Source organism: Microtus ochrogaster, chromosome 5, assembly GCF_000317375.1.
Source record: "Microtus ochrogaster isolate Prairie Vole_2 chromosome 5, MicOch1.0, whole genome shotgun sequence".
Classification (NCBI taxonomy): Eukaryota; Metazoa; Chordata; class Mammalia; order Rodentia; family Cricetidae; genus Microtus; species Microtus ochrogaster.
The window spans coordinates 71,510,281-71,528,574 of NC_022012.1; the positions used below are offsets into that span (position 1 = coordinate 71,510,281).

Sequence of the window (18,294 nt, forward strand, 5' to 3'; positions counted from 1 at the left end):
TGTGCCACCACCACCCAGCAACCTCTGCCAAATGTTTCACATCAGCAAAATAGTATCGGATGATTTATCAAAAATAAGCAGCCACATTTCCTGCAATGCTCTGAAGACACGGAAGCGCAGCATACCAAAGGTCAGTGTGAAGAAGGAACTCTCCTGCCGGCTCAGAATCGACAGCTTTCCTTGACGCGAAGGTTCCAGGCTGTCATATTCCAGCTCCAAATGCTGACCAGTGTCCACATCATAAATGTCACTCTTATCAGGGGAACCCATCACCTTGAGGTTACGATTGGGCTGCACCTTAATGGGAACACCTAGGGCATTCCTGACTGTAAAAGGAGCCCTGTCTTTTAGAGAGTAGTCAAAAGTAGAAGCAGCCCCCTCCGAGAAGCCCTGCAAAGGAACAGAGCACAGTGAGACCCCAGCAGTGTACTCATTTTACCATGGCTACATGTCTTCTTAAAACTTATTTAGATGACAAAAAATTCCATACATGTTTCATTCATAAATCCTATATGAAATGTCCCAAATCAGAATCACACATACTTTTGCTAAATTGTTGAAAACATTAAGACAGCTTTTGGATATTGTGATATTCATTGTAGCTCCTGAAGAAATATGAACTGCCATTTGTGACTCAGGAATAAAATCATCTCCCGGCATCAAACTTTTATCCTGGATCGGGTTCTTCTTCACCTAGGAAGATAAATACCATGCAGAATTTAAGTTATCAGTCAAATAGCCAATGGTAGCTTTTAAAAGCTCAACATTGAGGGATTCAGCTGAACTAGTTAGTTTACAATATGTCTCCTCAAGATCTCATTTTCAACCATAAAGAGCAACCCTGTGATTCAGCGAAGATCAGCAGCCTTCTCTCTGCACTTAGGCCATGGAAAGGAAACACTCAGTACGATGCTAAGGACAAAGCCTGCGGACTCAGCCACACCTTCCGACACCTTGCACTGCCAGGGTAAGCTAGCTCCTGAGCATGCATGACTGGGTTCTGAGTTCCTTAGCAATTGAAGGTGACTCCAGAGTCTAACTGGTTCTGGTTAGTGGTGTCATCTGGAAATAAGATGATTTTTCCTACTACCTTTTTTGGTAAGTAACATGGTAAGCTTTTGGATTAAATTTATTGCAGATAACATTCACATTTTCATTCCAATAGTAGTTCAAACCCTGTGTTAAATATTCTTTCAGTCTCGTTATGCCAGAGAGAGGTAGACCAGATACTGCCTCTGCTTTAGTCAGAAAGAGTAGGAATACAAGGTAACTGAGTGGTCATCTCTAAAGAAGAATTTGCTATAACTGTTTCTAGCAGTGAGACTCCTCCATCAGTGAGCTCAGCGAGGCGAGCAGCTACAGTCTGTTAATAGCACACTACAGTCTGTTAATAGCACACTTCTCTTCACATTCCTGCACACATAGGAAAACACACTTTGAGATCAAGAATTCTGAAATGATAAATGTTAAATAATAAATGTCAAAAACAGAGTTTATAATAATATTAATTCTCAATTTGGAAGGCTCATTCCTAAAAAAATCACTGGATAATTTAAAAGGTTCCATTTGTGAGTTTTATCTACCAATATGTACTATATTAGAAATTAAAACTGAGAACACTTTTCATATATAAAAATAAAAAGTATGTTTTAACTATTCTTATTCTGTCTTTCATATTCTGTATCTTGATCCCATTCACTTCCCTGTCCCTTCACATCCACTCTCTGCCCCTGCACATCCCTCAAATAAAATTAAAAAGAAAAAAATAAGAAAAGAAAAGAAAGAGAGGAGAAAACTTAAAAATCTCATCATGGAAGCTGGATACAGTGAGTCATGCCATGAACCCCTTTGTCCATTTATCTTTCCTTGTAAGAGGCCATTGGTCTGGTTCGAGGCTGGGCCCTGTGGTCATAAGAGAACTGTCCTGGACCCTTAGCAGCCGCAACATTCGGGAGAGCAGGCCCTGCACCTTGCCAGGGCAGCACAACTGAGTCCTCTCTGTTAGCTCTCGTGTCAGTGAGCCAGTCTTAAAGTTGTGAACAAGGGAGAGCTCTCCCCATTTCTCATTTGTCTTGTGGTAACATGGCCTATGACAGGTGGGAGAGCTGGTCCTATGGTCCTAAGAGTGGGAGAGCTATCCCTTGTATCTCTTACATGTAAACATGTATCTCTTCACGTAAACATGTATCTCTTCACGTAAACATGTATCTCTTCACGTAAACACGAAGAGAGACTTTGACAAGTGTCTTGAATGCCTGCAGTAAAGCACGAATTCTCAGTTCTGCTACACATTCAGATGAACTTCCGTAATCAGTCTCTCAAAAGCTGTACTGTATTTCATGAGAAAACAGGAATAAGAATTATATATGATGTTTCACTATTGCTGTGAAAGGAGTTATTGCCTCATGAACGTTTTAAGGGGTTTCACAGACCCTGGACCAAATCTTGGAAATCCTGAACTAACACCTAAGGACGACGCTTGGCATCACGCTGAGCAAAGCACTGGCTTCCTTACATTAAGCTTTAAGCTCCATGGTGTTTTCCCCTCCACTCTTTCAATCAGTGGCTCCCAGACAGCATGGATTTCGTTATAATAGTGAACCTGAAAAGGTGCAGAATTTCAATTACTTGGTTGTTCAGCATTAATCATATAATCATGTAATCAGTAGAAAAAGCATACTAAGCTACTGTTTTATATCAAAAGCCATTTTAAAACCCCACCTAAAGAAACACACACAAAATACAATGTAGTTTCCCCCTTTCTATTGCTCTACTGTCAATAAACTACTTAGCAAGATATTCTCTAAGACTAATTATAACATGTAATACTACACCATGGCATTAAACATTAGACTAAGCTAGCTATTCACATGGAGACTTGCTGCAGCTGTCTCTCTGACATCTGCAATGGTGCTTTCCAGCTGTGCTCTGGAGGTGCCCATGCGGCCGTACCTCTAATGTCATGTCAGCAGCAGCAGCCATTAAAGAAGTCCAGTTTTTAATATTTCCAGAAAACTTAGACTCTGCCAGTAACAGGGGCATGGTGCGATGCCCAAGGCCACATTCTAGGGTGATCTGAACTGACTCCACAGCAACCACACAGTTTTCCTCTATCAGGGGATGTTCAAAGTCTCTGAAATTTTCTGTGACTTCTGTTGCTGTGTCAACACCAAGAAACCAAGAGTTGTAATCAGTAACAGATTTGATGGCCCAGAGATTCTCCATCTCCTTAGCAGTGTCTTTCAAGTCGTCTTCTTTGGCTTTTGGAGACATGGCAGCCAGGATGGTCATCACAGTATTAAGGATTATAGGGGAGATCTTTAAAAAGGAAAGGATAAATATATTCAGAATAGATTCCCTCCCAAATCAAAATTAAAATACATGGTTTCAAAAGTCAAAAAGCAAGTAACTTAAATTTAAATATATTAAGTTCTGAACAAAGGAAAGTAAGAAAATGGGAATTCAACTAACTGTATAAGACTCTCAGCTCAGGTCGTTGGGAATTAAATAGTTTATGTTATATCAACAGTCAAACCCAAAGTGGAAACTACTAATTCAGAACCAGATAATGTTACATGAACAACAACAAAAATGTGCACATGCAGCCAACTTTTTCACTCTGCTCCTAGCTAGCTTCACTCATCAAGGTCAGAAGCAGGGGGCTGAGACTGAAGACCTTCGTGTCCCATCCTGGATTAATGATGCTTGCTCACCATTGGAGAATGCCCTGGCTCACTCTCATTCCTATCTCTACCTCAGTGCTACACCCTCAGCTCCCCTCCAAAATGCCACCAGCCACAACTGTTTTCAACACCAAATGTAGGCAAAACATTGTTGTATTCAAATCCCTGGAAACCTTCCAGCACTATCAGAATATATTCAAACTCTCCTTGGCTGGGTACAAAAAGCGCCTTGTGGGGCAGTGCCTGTTTGACTGGCTAGCCAGGATTCTCCAGCATTTCAAACACCTTGGGGTAAATAACTTAGAAAGAGTCCTTTACGGGTCATTTCTCTAACCCCCACTTCTCTAACAGGCTGATCAGACATGCAGACTCCAGCACACACTGCTTCCTTACCTATCAGCTGAGACCGCTGTTTCCCCTGGCCTGATGAACGTTACCTAGGCTCACACTCTACCACACCATCTGTCCGTGTTCAGCTTCTTCACACTTTGCCATTGCACACACTGCCAGTCCTTTAGGGATGGCCTTTTCCTCCTCCTCCTCAATCTCTTTCTAAGGACTCTGAAGACTCAGTTCAGGAAAGCCAGCTTTCAGAGAGCTTTTCATATGAACTGGCCTAGAAGCATGTGCTGCCTGCACAAAAGGTTATGATCACCATTTTCCTTCTTTCTCCTATGAGTGTCATTAACTCTCTTGTAGGAATGAACTATGAATGCCCTACACAGGACATTTTACACACGGTAAGAAAAAAAATGTTTGACAGAGTGCGGTGGTACACATCTTTAACCTAACCAACACTTGGGTGACAGAGTCAGATCTCTGTGAGTTAAAAGCCAGCGGGGGCTACAAAGTAAGACCCTGCTTCAAAAATAAGTATATGTACAGGTATGAAATATTATTCCAGCAATTAACCTAATGGCTTAGAAAAATACATGTAAATTCAAAGGTTTTGCTCCACTTAGCATTCCATGTATTTAAGTTGGTAAACTCATTACCAGTTAGCAAAACACAATTTAAGACTATCCAATATTTTTTTAAAGTAAGAAAACTATACTGTCATTTATACAAAACTGCAGATGAAATCAATTTAAGCCTTAGTTCAATCATTATTGGTCTTTGATCTATCATTACTGGCAAAAAAAACCAAAAAAAACAAAAAAAAAACCTTCATTTTTTTTTTCATACTTTGGAAAGAAAAAACCCAGAATGCTTCTCTATTCCCACTTGTAAATGGACACAAAGTCAAGCTTCAGAACTCAAACGCCAGGCTGGGAGATGCCTGCTGAGTAAAGTGTCCCCTTTAAAGCATAAGGACCTGACTCCGTTCTCCAGCAGTCACAGAAAAAGCCAACTGTGGCAGGACCTGGGAGCTTGCTGAATGGCCAGTGCAGCCAACTACTGGGTTCCAGATTAAATAAAAGACCCTGTCTCAAAACAGGGTGGAGAGAAAGAGAGGTAGACACCAAAGGCCAACCTCTGATTCACCATGCACACACCACACCGAGGGAGACATAAGAAGATGGGAAAACAGAATCTGAATGCTATTAGAAAAATATTGGGGTTTGTTTTTCCTTTGCAATACATTACATAAGGGTGTAAAACACAATAAATCTTAATAATTCATCTCAGGTATATACCTGCCACTGTACATATTTGTAAAGGCACACAGAATATTTAACCACATAAATTATTAAGCTGAATCAAAATAAATAGCAAATAAAAACCAAACAAGTAACTACAAATAAAGTAATCTCAACTTCACCTCACCGACCTTTCTTCCCTTCTTTTCCCATCCATCTCTGTTCTCCACACCTACTTAACCTGCCCAATAAACACATGCAATAAATAGAAAAAAAGAGAGAGACTCTCATCATTTACAGATAAAAGGCATTATTATGGACAGATAATATAGCTCAATGGGTTAAGTCTAGCCATCAAGCCTGTCGACCCAAGTTCAATTCCTAGGAGACACAGAAGGAAAGAACTGACTCCAGAAATTTGTCCTATGACCTCTACATGGTACCATAGAATGCATGTATATGTGTATATACACACAGGCACAGCAGTAAATAAAACAAAAATGTTTATAAAGTTATTTGAGAAAATATTCTTTACAAAACAGCACAAATAAGCATGCATATTATAGAAAAGATGTTTGAATTACAGAGTTATCTTGATTACCAATTAAGTGCCCAGCAATAATGCCAGGGTTGTGAGACACCAAGAGATATGGTTGCAAAGCACTAAAAATATCAATACCGTGTAAAAGTAAAAATGAGCCTCCAGTGGAAGAATATGTATGAGAGGCACCAACCTTAATTACAAACTCTTTAACCATGACATTTATGTTCTGTTTCCCTGAAGCCCATGTGCACTTTTCCATAAATAAAGAGCAGGGCTGTAACACCTAGAAACAAAAAAAGGAAAGTCACATTCCCCTAGTAATGCATCCATTATGTACCATACAGTTATAAGAACTTTAGTACAAGCCCAGCTCTACGGCAAGCAAAGACACATTAGCTGCCCCTCTTAGAGACGCTCTTCTACAGCAAATCAAAGCTGGCACAATTCAAGGACTCTATTCCAAAGAATTCCCTTCTCGGTAAAACACCTTCTTTATCATTTATGGTGCCCTACATAAAATGCACCTTTGAGGTAACTATAAACACGAGCTAACACCTGAGAACATGATGTTTCATTAAGACTAACGGGTTGTGAATACCACAGATGGTCCTTCTGAGGACAGATCTCAAGTCTTCAACTGAACTATGAAAACTAGAATCCTACATATATCATTAAAGATACAAAGTAACTTTGTCTCTTAATAAATGAGGCCATGGCAACGGCATATCTATGGTGGTTTTTAATGAGAGCCTGTCTTCAGTGAAGTGACTACTATTAGTTCTCTGTGACATGTAAAAGACCGTATGTCGAAGAATAATTCATGATCAAGCGTGGAAGCTTAGGCTTCACTTCTCTGTGCTTATAACATACCTTCAAAAGCCCCAAATCGAAAACAATGCTGCAAGTGAGCCAAGCAATATAAGATTCTCTTACCATAAAGTTACAGACATGGCACTAAAAATAATTAATATAAGTAAGCTAATGAAGCTACGATCACAAATTTCAAAAATAACATAAATCAGAATTTAAATTAACTTTTAACAACAAGATACAACCCTCTCTTTTAGTCACATGACTCCAATTACAATTTTTTTTCATACCACATTTATTTTCTCATTCACTCATTGGTTGTACTACAGAGAACAAATAGAAAGGTGAGGAAAAAAACACTGGGTCCTCATAAAATTCAAAACCTATCCAAGAGAAATGCAACGATCAAAAGAGTTCACCTGGAGGCACCCCTACTTCTGTCACTGTGGCAATCACTGAGCCTCCTAACATTTTCCACGTCAAAAGCCCAAGTCTGTGATGTTCAGCCAAGCACTCCCTAGCAGAGTCTAGAATTACACTCTGTCACTAGCTTCACCACAACTGTCTACAGTCTTCCTCACCGTGGTGATGTTCTTCCCTCTCCTTTCTCTCAGGAAGGGGCAGGCAAGCACTTTCAGATCTCTCACAGAAGCTTCCATCATCTGCTCGAGTTTGGACGTTGACAGGGAGAGGTTACACTGGAATGAGGCTGTCAGAGCAGGAGCGTCCGCCCTTGTCAGGTTGGCAACAAACACCACTTCTGGGTCTGTGATCATGGCCTTTAAGGTCATATTTGGTCTTACAGAATCATCTGAAGAAACATCAGGGACAGAAAAATTTTAATGTAAACCTTCACAACAGACCATCTATCCATTGCTGAATATGAATATATATATATATATTATGTTATATATACTAAATATTATATATATAAATGCAATTATAAGTCTAGCCAAAGATGATCATTGCTACTGGAGCATTTATAAATGGCATGATTTAGGAGGTTCCTAGTGATGGAATGTAGGTGTATGCACATATAAACAAACACAGAATTATTAAGTACAGCTTCAAGGGCAAGGAGCAGAAAACAGAGCTGTCAGGAAAAGACTCGGATGAAGGAGATTAACCACTGTCACTAGTTCACTCCGGTTTCATCAAAACACCACTCTCCATGCCATGTGACCCACAGTACAAACTTACAGAAGTAAACATGGCATTATCAGGCATGACCACTGTTAAAAACGTCACAGCAAATGGAAAAGCAATGTTCCAATCTTGCCAATACAAGCTCTCTTTGAGACTTTCCCAGGTTTTACATTAAAGAAAAGAAATCAAACCCATCTAACCTTAAAACAACCTTAAATTCAACACAGGAAATCAACAATATACTTGATAAAGCCGGAATATAAAAACTACCACGTGGAACATGGTTTCCACCATTCTACACCAGGCACTCACAGTCTTCCTCCAAGTTTAAGGGACTAAAGGGGGTTCTGGGTCAGTCACGTGAGTCCTCTCCTGTTCCCACCTCCTCCTTCTAGCTTTTCTGTTGCCCTCCAATGCACTAGGATGTTTGAATAAATGACTCCCTTTTATAAAACAGGCAGCCACTAACTGGTTAACTCCCTACTTTACGTCATTTAAAAACATTTACTTACTGGAGTGTTACAAAGAATGTGCTTAAATCTACAAGCCTAATTTTACTTTCTCAAATTCTCCACCTCTGGGTTCTGCTTCTAATTTTTGTTAAACTACAGACATCTTCATGCAAGACAGATAGGTAATTTCTCCTAACCTTTCTCTGACTTGACTCTCCCCACGGCTGTCTGTCTAGATGGAATCTGTATTTCTTTTGCTATGTCTTCTGGACTCTGAGGCATAGCTTTGATGAAGAAATCTGCCACGGTCATCAGGAACTCCACGCTGGCACACACGTACAACTTGTCGAGAACAGCATTGATCTGACTTCCATTTTTATCTTGTCTATAACTTACATCAACCATAGAACTATTGCTATCTTGGTCGTTCTTTTTGTCAATCATCCTGAAAAACAAACACACCATTCATTATTTTACTCCTTCTCTCCTGCTCAGATAACAAAGGGATGAAAATGTTCCCTTGCATTTTAATCATCTCTCTTTCACCCTTCAGTTTCTAATCTGAATAGAAAAAGAACGATGTTAATTGGAATATAATCACCCAATTAGCAACCAAGACATAGCTGCCTAATCTCCAAAGAAAGATTCACGTGATTAAACAATTATGGGATATTCTGTAATTATAATGCAATACTAGAGAAATCAATGAGTGCCAGAAATGATCGTGGGAAATCAGCAATATCTGAATGCAGTCCCCTCAAAATACAGCACAACCTTTTTATTCTACTAAATAAAATTTCCCTGAAATAATTTATCTATATAATTTGATTACCGTATGAAATTTATTACCATAGTGCTCAATGCAACTCAAATCAACAAGTGTTTACCAAATTCTAAAATGATTCCCATACACCCTCACGTGTGTGAAAGAGATCAGATTTATTCCCATAGTGCTCAGTGCAACCCAAATTAACAAGTGTTTATCCGTATCTATGATGGTTCCTCATGCTGAAGAGATTAAGGCTACTAAAGATGATTTCATCAATCAACCCAACACTATTGCCTAAAGATCTGTGGACAGCTATCCTGGTCATGGAATCTGTAATTAGAAAAGCAGGTTACATGAGAGCAAACTTTCCTTGCTTGTTCATTTTTCTGAAAGTCACGGGGTTCAGCAGAATCCAGGAAATAGACAATCTTGTCCAAGTTTAAATAGCAACATAGTCTTTTGCACAAAAAAGTACAAAATATGACACATCTCATTCCGTGAGAAAGTAGTAAAAACACAATTAAGCTATTTAGGTTACATACTTGATACCAGACTGACATAAGCTAATCTTTCAATATGGGTTGATAACATGATGGTACTACAGCGTATATTCCTACTGAAACTGGAAGAAATTCTGTAGAACTGGTTTAAAAGACAAAGTAAATAAGAAAACAGAACGATGTACAAATTTAAGGATTCTAAATAATAATAATAGTTCTGCCTACTGACAATAACCTGGAAAAATACATTACCAACTCATTAAAACTCTTTAATCTTCTAGTTCTCATTGTTAAAATGGCACTTGGCTTTACTAATAAATCCCCCTCTCATTTAAAGTTTGAAGCAGAGAGCACCATTATGTCTCCTCACAGCTCAATTCTGAAAATAAGGCCAAAGGATAGACTCTGCTAAGGATCCACACCTCGCAATGGCAGGCTGACATCCACCTGAAACCCTGCGCACAAACCCTGATTTCACAAACCTGGATGTTGCTCTCTCAATTCCTTCTCGGAGATCATCAAGAGTGCATGTCTTCAGTTTAAGACTGACATCCATAGACCCATCCTTGAACATCTTCCCTGCAGAAGCCATCAGGTGTAGTCTGAGCTCACCAAGACGGAAACTGTCATTATGAAATGAGAGTCTGGACTCCTGTAGTACATTTTTCAAGCAAAGGAATACATGATCTTTAAATATTACCCAAGTATATTTAAGTGCATTCCTTAATTCAGAGCTTAAATGCAAACCACCTCACAGCGTTTCTAAGGGCTGAGTCACACATATGGAACCGAGTACTACAAACACAGGTGAGTACATGGCTGCACTAAGGTATCTGCATGTCCCCTTGGCACACTGGTCAGTACTCAACATACTCACTAGCTTCAGACAGTACAGTGACCGCAAGGAGGTGAGAATGATAGCATTATTGGCAAAGACAATGCATCTATCTTATAAACACAGACATACTCTACAAACTGTATAACTATTGACAGACATGACCTGTAATACACAGACATTTCCAAACAATCCCTGATGCAGATGGTCTGGATGGGTGGTTTTGAGAGGAGGCAATGCTCGTGTACTGTTATGATGAATGTTTCTAAATAAAAACCTCCGAGTGGATCTACAAGAATTACTAAGGACATAAGCTGTGCCACTGTCTAGTACAGACAAAGGAAGCCACTGTACTACAAGCATGAACTAAGAAGAGTCTCATATAAAACAGTGAGAAATTACAGGGGGAAAGTTTAAGGGAAATGAAGATATGCAACCAAAGAAAGGTGACAGTACGCAGTGTCTAAAGAGTAAGGGTTGAAGAAAAGCCAAAGACAGCAGCAGCATTTGAAGGCTGGAGATCAACAGATGAACTGTCTGTAGGTGAGATAAGGAGTGTGTGGAACTTGCACTTTCAGTAAAGGCATTTGCTGAGGTTTGCACAAATGCCAAGCACTAGAACTTTAGGCAGTTGGTTGCACAAACAACAGATAATATCACAAAGCTCAACTGGAGAAATGCATGAACACTGTAAAACATCCAGAAAACAAAAAGTGCAAATAGCATATGAAATGCATATGAACACAGATATAAACTCTACAATAGATATGAACTGTGGGCATTATATGACATGTTATGGGCATTAACATATGACATAACTAACTTATAAAATATTTATTACATGATACTATGCATTACAAAATGGCTTTCTAAAGTACTGCTGACCTATTATAAACATACTTATCTATTATTGACTGGACATAATCGTGAAAGACTCCAAAGACAGTATTATTCTTCCTAAATAGTAATGACTACTGTGTATAAAACTGAACATATGGCCAGACACTCATATGGAAAACTCCTCTCTTAGTGATGGATAAATGCATTTTGGTACTGTCTTTCTGGAAAGAGAGAAACCCTGAACACCTTTCCTGGTCTGGTAAGATTGGAAACCTAGGGGAAAGGCTGAGCATATGAACCACGTACATTTTCAGGTCAAACAGGAATTGTAGATACACTAAATTTTATTAATAGTTAAAATAAAAAGTGCCAACATACAAAAACTGAATACTCTCAAGAGCAAAGGAGTCATCTCTGGCAACAACAAGAACAACAATACACACAACACACACACACACACACACACACACACACACACACACACACATTTACCTGGTGGCTGTCATTGTTGTAAAGGATAATGGACAGAGAATCAAAGTGGAAGCCAAACTGAAGGGTGACAGTCTGATCCACAGGGGCCTTTGGGTCTGTCAAATCTTGTTCTGATGGTTCAAGCAGAAATAAGAAAACACACGGCTCTTAGGTAGCTACATTGTTTTAAACATTTTAAAGCTGGAAGATAAATTATTATTCTAAATTTACATCATACTTTCTATCATATTTAAATAAATCACTAGACAATTAATAAAAATGGCAATTATTGATTCCTATATAGTTAATAATGGGCAAAATGGCAGAGGGAGCTTATAGGAAAAAAATGATCTTTAAATAATATCAAGACAACTCTTTGAAACATCCCTTCAAAGTTAGGCTTGCTACTGCAGTTTGTTGTTGCCACAGTTTTTCCTAACTAGTTGGTATTAAACCGAATGCACAGTGACATCAAACACTGCCTAGACTGGGGAGCTGCCAAAAGATCTTCTGCGGGCCAAGAACACTTTCCATGACCTTTGATGCATCTTAGACTTGCTCACTAGCACAGCTGAAATGCACCATGATGGGGAAGCCTCAAAATGCTGACATGAAGGGACTCCAGAAGTAATTAATTTCCTTCTCGTCTTTAGACAGACAGGATATGCAGAACAGATAAAACAAGTCTACAACCTTTTGGAGACCCGGGGTCCTTCTTTAGGAAAATTACTAGAAAATCGAGACTCTGCCAGGCAGGAAAACCCTCAGGCTTTGGCTCTGTGTTTACAGAAAATAATTTCTGTTCCACCACTGTATTTGCAGTTTGCATCTGAACAAATAACCATAAAATGAGAACCAGAAACACAAATCTGATCACAGCCAAACTCAACGAGACCATTCATCACCCACGTTTGTTCATCTCCAGTGTCCTATTAACAACAGCCTACTTATCCAGCATTTGTCTACGCCCGAGGCGAACCCAAACTCAAAGGATGACCCTGGCCTCAGCTATTTAAACCAGAAACCTCTTTCCCACACTCTTGAGAATCCCAGAACATGCCCAGCCTAATTATGGAGGTAACGCTGGCACCATGACAGCAATTACTAATGGCAGCTTCATCAGTAAAGATCAAGGAGCACTCTGGAGAGGTTCATGGGAGCAAAAGGTGCTTTATCTTGCTTCAGTTGTGGAAATATCACCTACTGGCTGTCTCGTAAAAAACATCTGCTCTCCATATCAATGACTCTAAATAATGGACAGTGCACAGCAGGGTACAGTGGGGCACACCTGTAACTCTAGCACCTCGGGACTGAATCAGCAGAACCGTCACAGGTTTGAGGCCAGCCTGGCCTACAAAGTGAGGGACTTCCTCAAGAACAATTAGAAAAGAGCAAAATAACTGGTGATTGTACCACTTAAAATGGCTGAATTTAAAGGGTCACAGTGCTCTTAAAAGCTTTAATTTTAGTAACCTAGAAATTTCCTGTCACATTTCAGAGCATCATTCTCCAATAAAGCCAGGTGTAAAGCTCTTACTGTAAGAGAATACCGTCCTTCCTCAGGGGTCAGTCGACACACCAAAGCTCTTTTCTCTCTGAATTATTCTCACATCTTACCACGCTACCTGCCTGCTTTGCGTTTTCTCTCGCATAGGGACCACCTCAGTGCCCAGTGAATTCAGCAAATTTAGCTTCCACAAGCTAAGAACAAATACTCACTGTGGAGGCAAGAACAAGAGACTCTCCCCTTGTCGTAGACAATGCATACACCTCCCTTGGAAGCTTCAATAGGAGCCTCAACTCCAGCAGACCTTCCACAGTAAACACTAAGAATACTGAATCTTTTCACAACGCTGTGCTACACTGTGCTACGCAGCTAACAGAGAACAGTGTGTGATGTTGCTAATTTTTTAATACCAACACAAAACTCTTCATTGGCTCTTACCTTTAAGGTAGTCAGGCCCACTCCGAGTGTCTCTCTTCACTCTTGCAGCCTCCTGTGCAGACTGGGTAGGGCTTGGCTGTGAAGAGGCTTCCCCAAGGTTTTCCAGCAAAATTTTCATTAAAACTGTCAAGTCATCTTGACTGAGAGCAACCTGAAAACCATTAATAATTTGTTTACGTGATGTAAGAAAAAAATTTATGCCTTTATAGCCTCATGAATGAATGAATGATTCATCTACTTGAGAGAGAGAAAACACAGGTGCTGAGTGTAGAGAAACATTTTGTCTCTTCTAGGATGACACACACCCCCAGTGCAACCAGACCCTTGGAACCCAGTGCCCTTTCTGCCTGCCCTGAGACCACGCCACTCTCTTCCTAGGCCTCGCTCCAGGCTCCACTCCACCTCTCCTTTACCTCATCCAGCACCAGCTCATTTGCTATCACTTGTTTCCCTCCAAGTCCAACACAGGGACATGTTCAGCTTCCAGTCTCTACCAGAACTGACCTGTTCTCTTGCTCTGGAGCTCTGTTCTCACTACAGACACAAATGGACATACACAAACATCTGGTAGCTTAGCAAATATGCCACCTCTTACAACAATAGCTAATCCAACTACCAAGAACTTTCTAAGACATCATGCATACCAGGAAAGCAGCATCTCCCTTTTTACCTTTACAAAAGGGAGTGTGAGAGAAAAAGACTAAGAAGCTCTTGAGACAGATCTGAACTAGCTCTATGCCTTTAAGCTGTGTGTGAGCCAAGTTTCTCAGCTTCTCTAATGCAAGTCTTTTTTATCTTTAGGACATGAATAATAGCATCTTTATGGTGGAGAGCTGAACGACATGGAGCAGCCGGCTGAAGGAAACTGCCCCAGGTTAGTAAGACCCATTAGCTCAGGCTTTGCTTAGAAGCTGGTCGTTTTCTCCTTGTTCAGCCCTCCCTCCCCAGCACACACAGCAGTCCTCAACGCTTGTATAAGCACTTGTGCATGAGTTGTTTAAGCATTTGCATTTAACCGCATGCAAAACACATGCATGCACCTTCTTCAAGCACTGTCTAGCTTCCTGCCTATACGATGATGGGGGAACATGAAGCACCAGGTAATAAGGATGTTTTGCTTAGTCTAAGCCCCAGTTTTCTGGTAACAGGTATGATATCAACTTTAAAACTTCTTACTTGTGATGTCAGCCAAGATATCAGACCTGCCTGAGAGCGGCTACCTTGAGAAACTGCTCATCTACTAGGTGGCTTTCCACACCTCTGGCCCCACAGTTTCTAACTCTTGAAGTGATGTCCTGGAAACATGTTACTAGGGTCATTCACTGATATCCTTCCTGGTTTGACCCTTGACCTCAAAACTCTAGACAGACCTAAACTATGCTACTGAAAATACTGCTGCCTCCCAAATAAAGGCACATGCGTATTCAAGTAACTATTTCTAAATAAAAGAGGGCCCCTCCTCTATACAGGGCAATACTAGTCAAACTATTGTGCCCCAATACATGCAAATTATGCATGAATAAAACATAGATACTTTTGTTTTGAATGTAATATCTGAGCATCAATTTAAATACTCTGACAATTTTACTACATTACAGATTTAATTGGGGCTGGAGATATGGCTCAGCTCAGCGGTTAAAAATACTGGGTGCTCTTCCAGAGGTCCTGAGTTCAATTCCCAGCAACCACATGGTGGCTCACAACCATCTGTAATAAGATCTGGTGCCCTCTTCTGGCCAGCAGCTTACATGCAGGCAGAACACTGTAGGTAGGTAGGTAGGTAGGTAGGTAGGTAGGTAGGTAGGTAGGTAGGTAGGTAGTAGGTAGGTAGATGTGTACATATATACATACATACATACATACATATACAGAGTTTAATCAAACTTTCCAATTCAAAAAATATATATCTTCAGTAGATCCACACAGGCCTCATCTCAGGCTTCATCCTTGCTTTACCAAATGTCTAACTGCAGTGAAATAAAGAACAGTGTGGGACAAAGACCTCACTGCTGGTTTTCAGACACACCAGCTGCACTGCAAACAAGACAAGCCTACCCAGCACTTTCTGTAGTTTACACACTCACCTGCATAGGCTTAAGCTTTCCTTTGATCTCCATGCCTGGAATCTGTGTGTACCATGCTGCTGACAAATTCCGCTGTATGGATAAAAGCATGTTCACTGGTTCTAAGATTTCAATGTCAGGCTGGAGCGAGTCAAACTGTAAAACAGTTCTGAAAGAATAACGAGGATTTCTTATAAATAGCCACGTATTTTTAAGTTTATATCTTAAAATGAAGACAGACATATTTTGTATGTTTCCTAAATGCTCAAAAGCTGCAATCAGGATTATTTTAGAACATGTTTCTTTTCAGACATCAACCCATCAGAGTAAATCAGGTTCATATGCCTAGCTATCTGAAACAATAAACTCAGATAAACTTTGACTCAGGTCTGACAAATGTGTCTACTGTTACCAGGACTGTATGACAGGACACTAGTCCAATGCTGTGTAAGCAAAGGCCACACCTTTCCAAAACCAGATAATTAAGAGAGTTACTGCGTATTTAGCCTTAAGGTGGCATTATTTCTCCAAACTCAAGAAGAAAAACATACCAAACCTACAAGCTAATGAAGACAGAGCAACAGCCATTTCTAGTTTGTCTGCCAACAACCATTTACACAACCGAGTAAGCACTGCTGTCCAACAGAGGCAAGGTTTTCATGCTTTGATTTAAGGACTCTTGGAGGCCTCACTGGAAACTCCTAAGCCTAACAAGGTTTGGGAATGAACATCTTAAATCACACTACAATTCAGGAAGGCCTCTCTATCACACAGAAAAATAAATAGCTATATAGAATTAAGGAAAACAAAACAAATATTTACTAAGTATAGAGCTCTTTTTCTATTTTGAGATAGGGTCTCACTGTGTTTCCTAAATTCGTCTCAGACTTGTGAGCTCATGACTCCCAGCTCAGATCCTGAATTGGTGGATCTAAAGACATGTGCCCTGTCCCTTCCTCATTAGGAAATCTTAATTTTATAATCATTTTTAAAGAATGGAAAAAATACTATAAAATTATTAAGACAAAACATAGGCCCTCCAAAGCATTCTACTATTAACTACTGGCCAGAAAGCAGCAGTCAGTTTCCTAATTGTAATAAATACAGAATGAGGATTACGAATTATCATAGTAATTACTGCAGGTGAAAACAAATTTTTGGAAATGCACAGAAAGCAATAAACAGCTAGACGACACACACAAACCTGGAGAGTTTCAGCTGAGTAAGCTGGATGCTCATATTCTCAGCCACTGGGGGAAGAGAGTAGTGCTCCACAGGAACCAAGCTAAACTTGTTCTCAACCCTGATCAAGCCAAGGTCTGCTATGACGGCATTAGGAGACACAGAAGACTGGGGAATAGTAATGACAGGCGCTTTCAGATTGATGTCCATCAGAAGCCGGAAGCTCTTCTGCGCCAGGTCCTTCACGCTGGATGCAGCTCTTTCTGCAGCCTGGACGGTGGCTGTACTCAAGGCTTCTTTGGCAGTTTGGAAATTGTTGAGGAAGCTCTGTTCGGAGAGAATGACAGATAGACACAGTGCACCAAGGAAAACCCCGCAGAGGCATTTCCTGTGAGTGAAAGCTCACCAGAGATCACACGTGAGAGAAATGTCACTTATGACTTAAGCACCCACTTTCCTCGGAATGACTACGCATCGTACATTGGAATTTAAGTGAAAAGGAAGTTAGCACTCTTTCCCAAAGCAGGTTCGACTCGTGTGCTTTCAGGATGCAAGTATAAAGTTTATTCTTGGTAACTAATGCTTCAGCAGCTAATTCATGAAGATTTTGTAATGTACCTGAGATGTACAAATATGGGTAATTGTCTATCATCCTATCATCTTGCAATCATTGACAGGAATCAAAAGGTACTTGTGGTAAGATATACTTCACCTCCATTTCAACTGAAAAAGTATTTTCCAAATGAAGAATCTAAAAACAATATTCTTAGTGTGCACCCATTAATCATACAAGAGTAACTTTATCTCTTCCACTACCCCAAAATACACACATTCTAGAAACATAAACATGATGGTTTAGGTAGAAATGGAGAACCAGTAAGCAGATTTAAACTCTTCAGCCCAAAATATTTGCAAGGACACAGTAGAAGTAAGAATTTCATGGCTTGGCTGATCACAAATATAATCAAAACTCTAAGTTTCAATATTTGTTCTTCAACTACATAAGGACCTTTGGGCATTTACCAAACAACTAATATTGGAAAGCCCTAAATTACAACAGCAAACAATGCAAACCATAAAATACATAAAAATAATAGCTGGGTGTGGTAGTGCATACATTTAGTCCCAGCACTTAGGAGGTAGAGGCAGGAGGGTCAGAATTTCAAGATTATCCTGAGCTATACAAAAGGCCAGTCTGGGCTATATGGGGTCCTGCGTAAAAGAAACAAACAAACAAGCTGGGTGGTGGTAGTGTAGGCCTTTAGTCCCAGCACTCGGGAGGCAGAGGCAGACAGATCTCTGTGAGTTCAAGGCCAGCTTGGTCTACAGAGCTAGTTCCATAACAGCTAGGGCTGTTACACAGAGAAACCCTGTCTCTAAAAACAAAACAAAACAAAACAAAAACAACAACAAAACTCACAAGTACAGAAAAGCAAACAATACATATGTGTATATACAAACATAAATAAAGATA

At 40.0% G+C, this 18,294-nt stretch overlaps 1 protein-coding gene across 3 annotated transcripts in view; it reads right to left on the minus strand.

Annotated features, from left to right (window-relative positions):
• Positions 1-18,294, minus strand: part of Vps13c (vacuolar protein sorting 13 homolog C) — a 159,208-nt gene that overhangs the window by 47,763 nt on the left and 93,151 nt on the right. For all 3 annotated transcript variants that reach the window (XM_013346382.2, XM_005347681.3, XM_013346383.2), the window contains 12 exons: positions 16,843-17,147; positions 15,660-15,807; positions 13,576-13,726; positions 11,652-11,761; positions 9,967-10,136; positions 8,413-8,660; positions 7,199-7,428; positions 5,998-6,090; positions 2,953-3,318; positions 2,516-2,602; positions 544-693; positions 126-390 (listed from right to left, as the gene is read on the minus strand). In XM_013346382.2, coding sequence (XP_013201836.1) covers positions 126-390; positions 544-693; positions 2,516-2,602; positions 2,953-3,318; positions 5,998-6,090; positions 7,199-7,428; positions 8,413-8,660; positions 9,967-10,136; positions 11,652-11,761; positions 13,576-13,726; positions 15,660-15,807; positions 16,843-17,147 — 2,323 coding nt within the window. The remainder of the gene's footprint in view (positions 1-125; positions 391-543; positions 694-2,515; positions 2,603-2,952; positions 3,319-5,997; positions 6,091-7,198; positions 7,429-8,412; positions 8,661-9,966; positions 10,137-11,651; positions 11,762-13,575; positions 13,727-15,659; positions 15,808-16,842; positions 17,148-18,294) is intronic.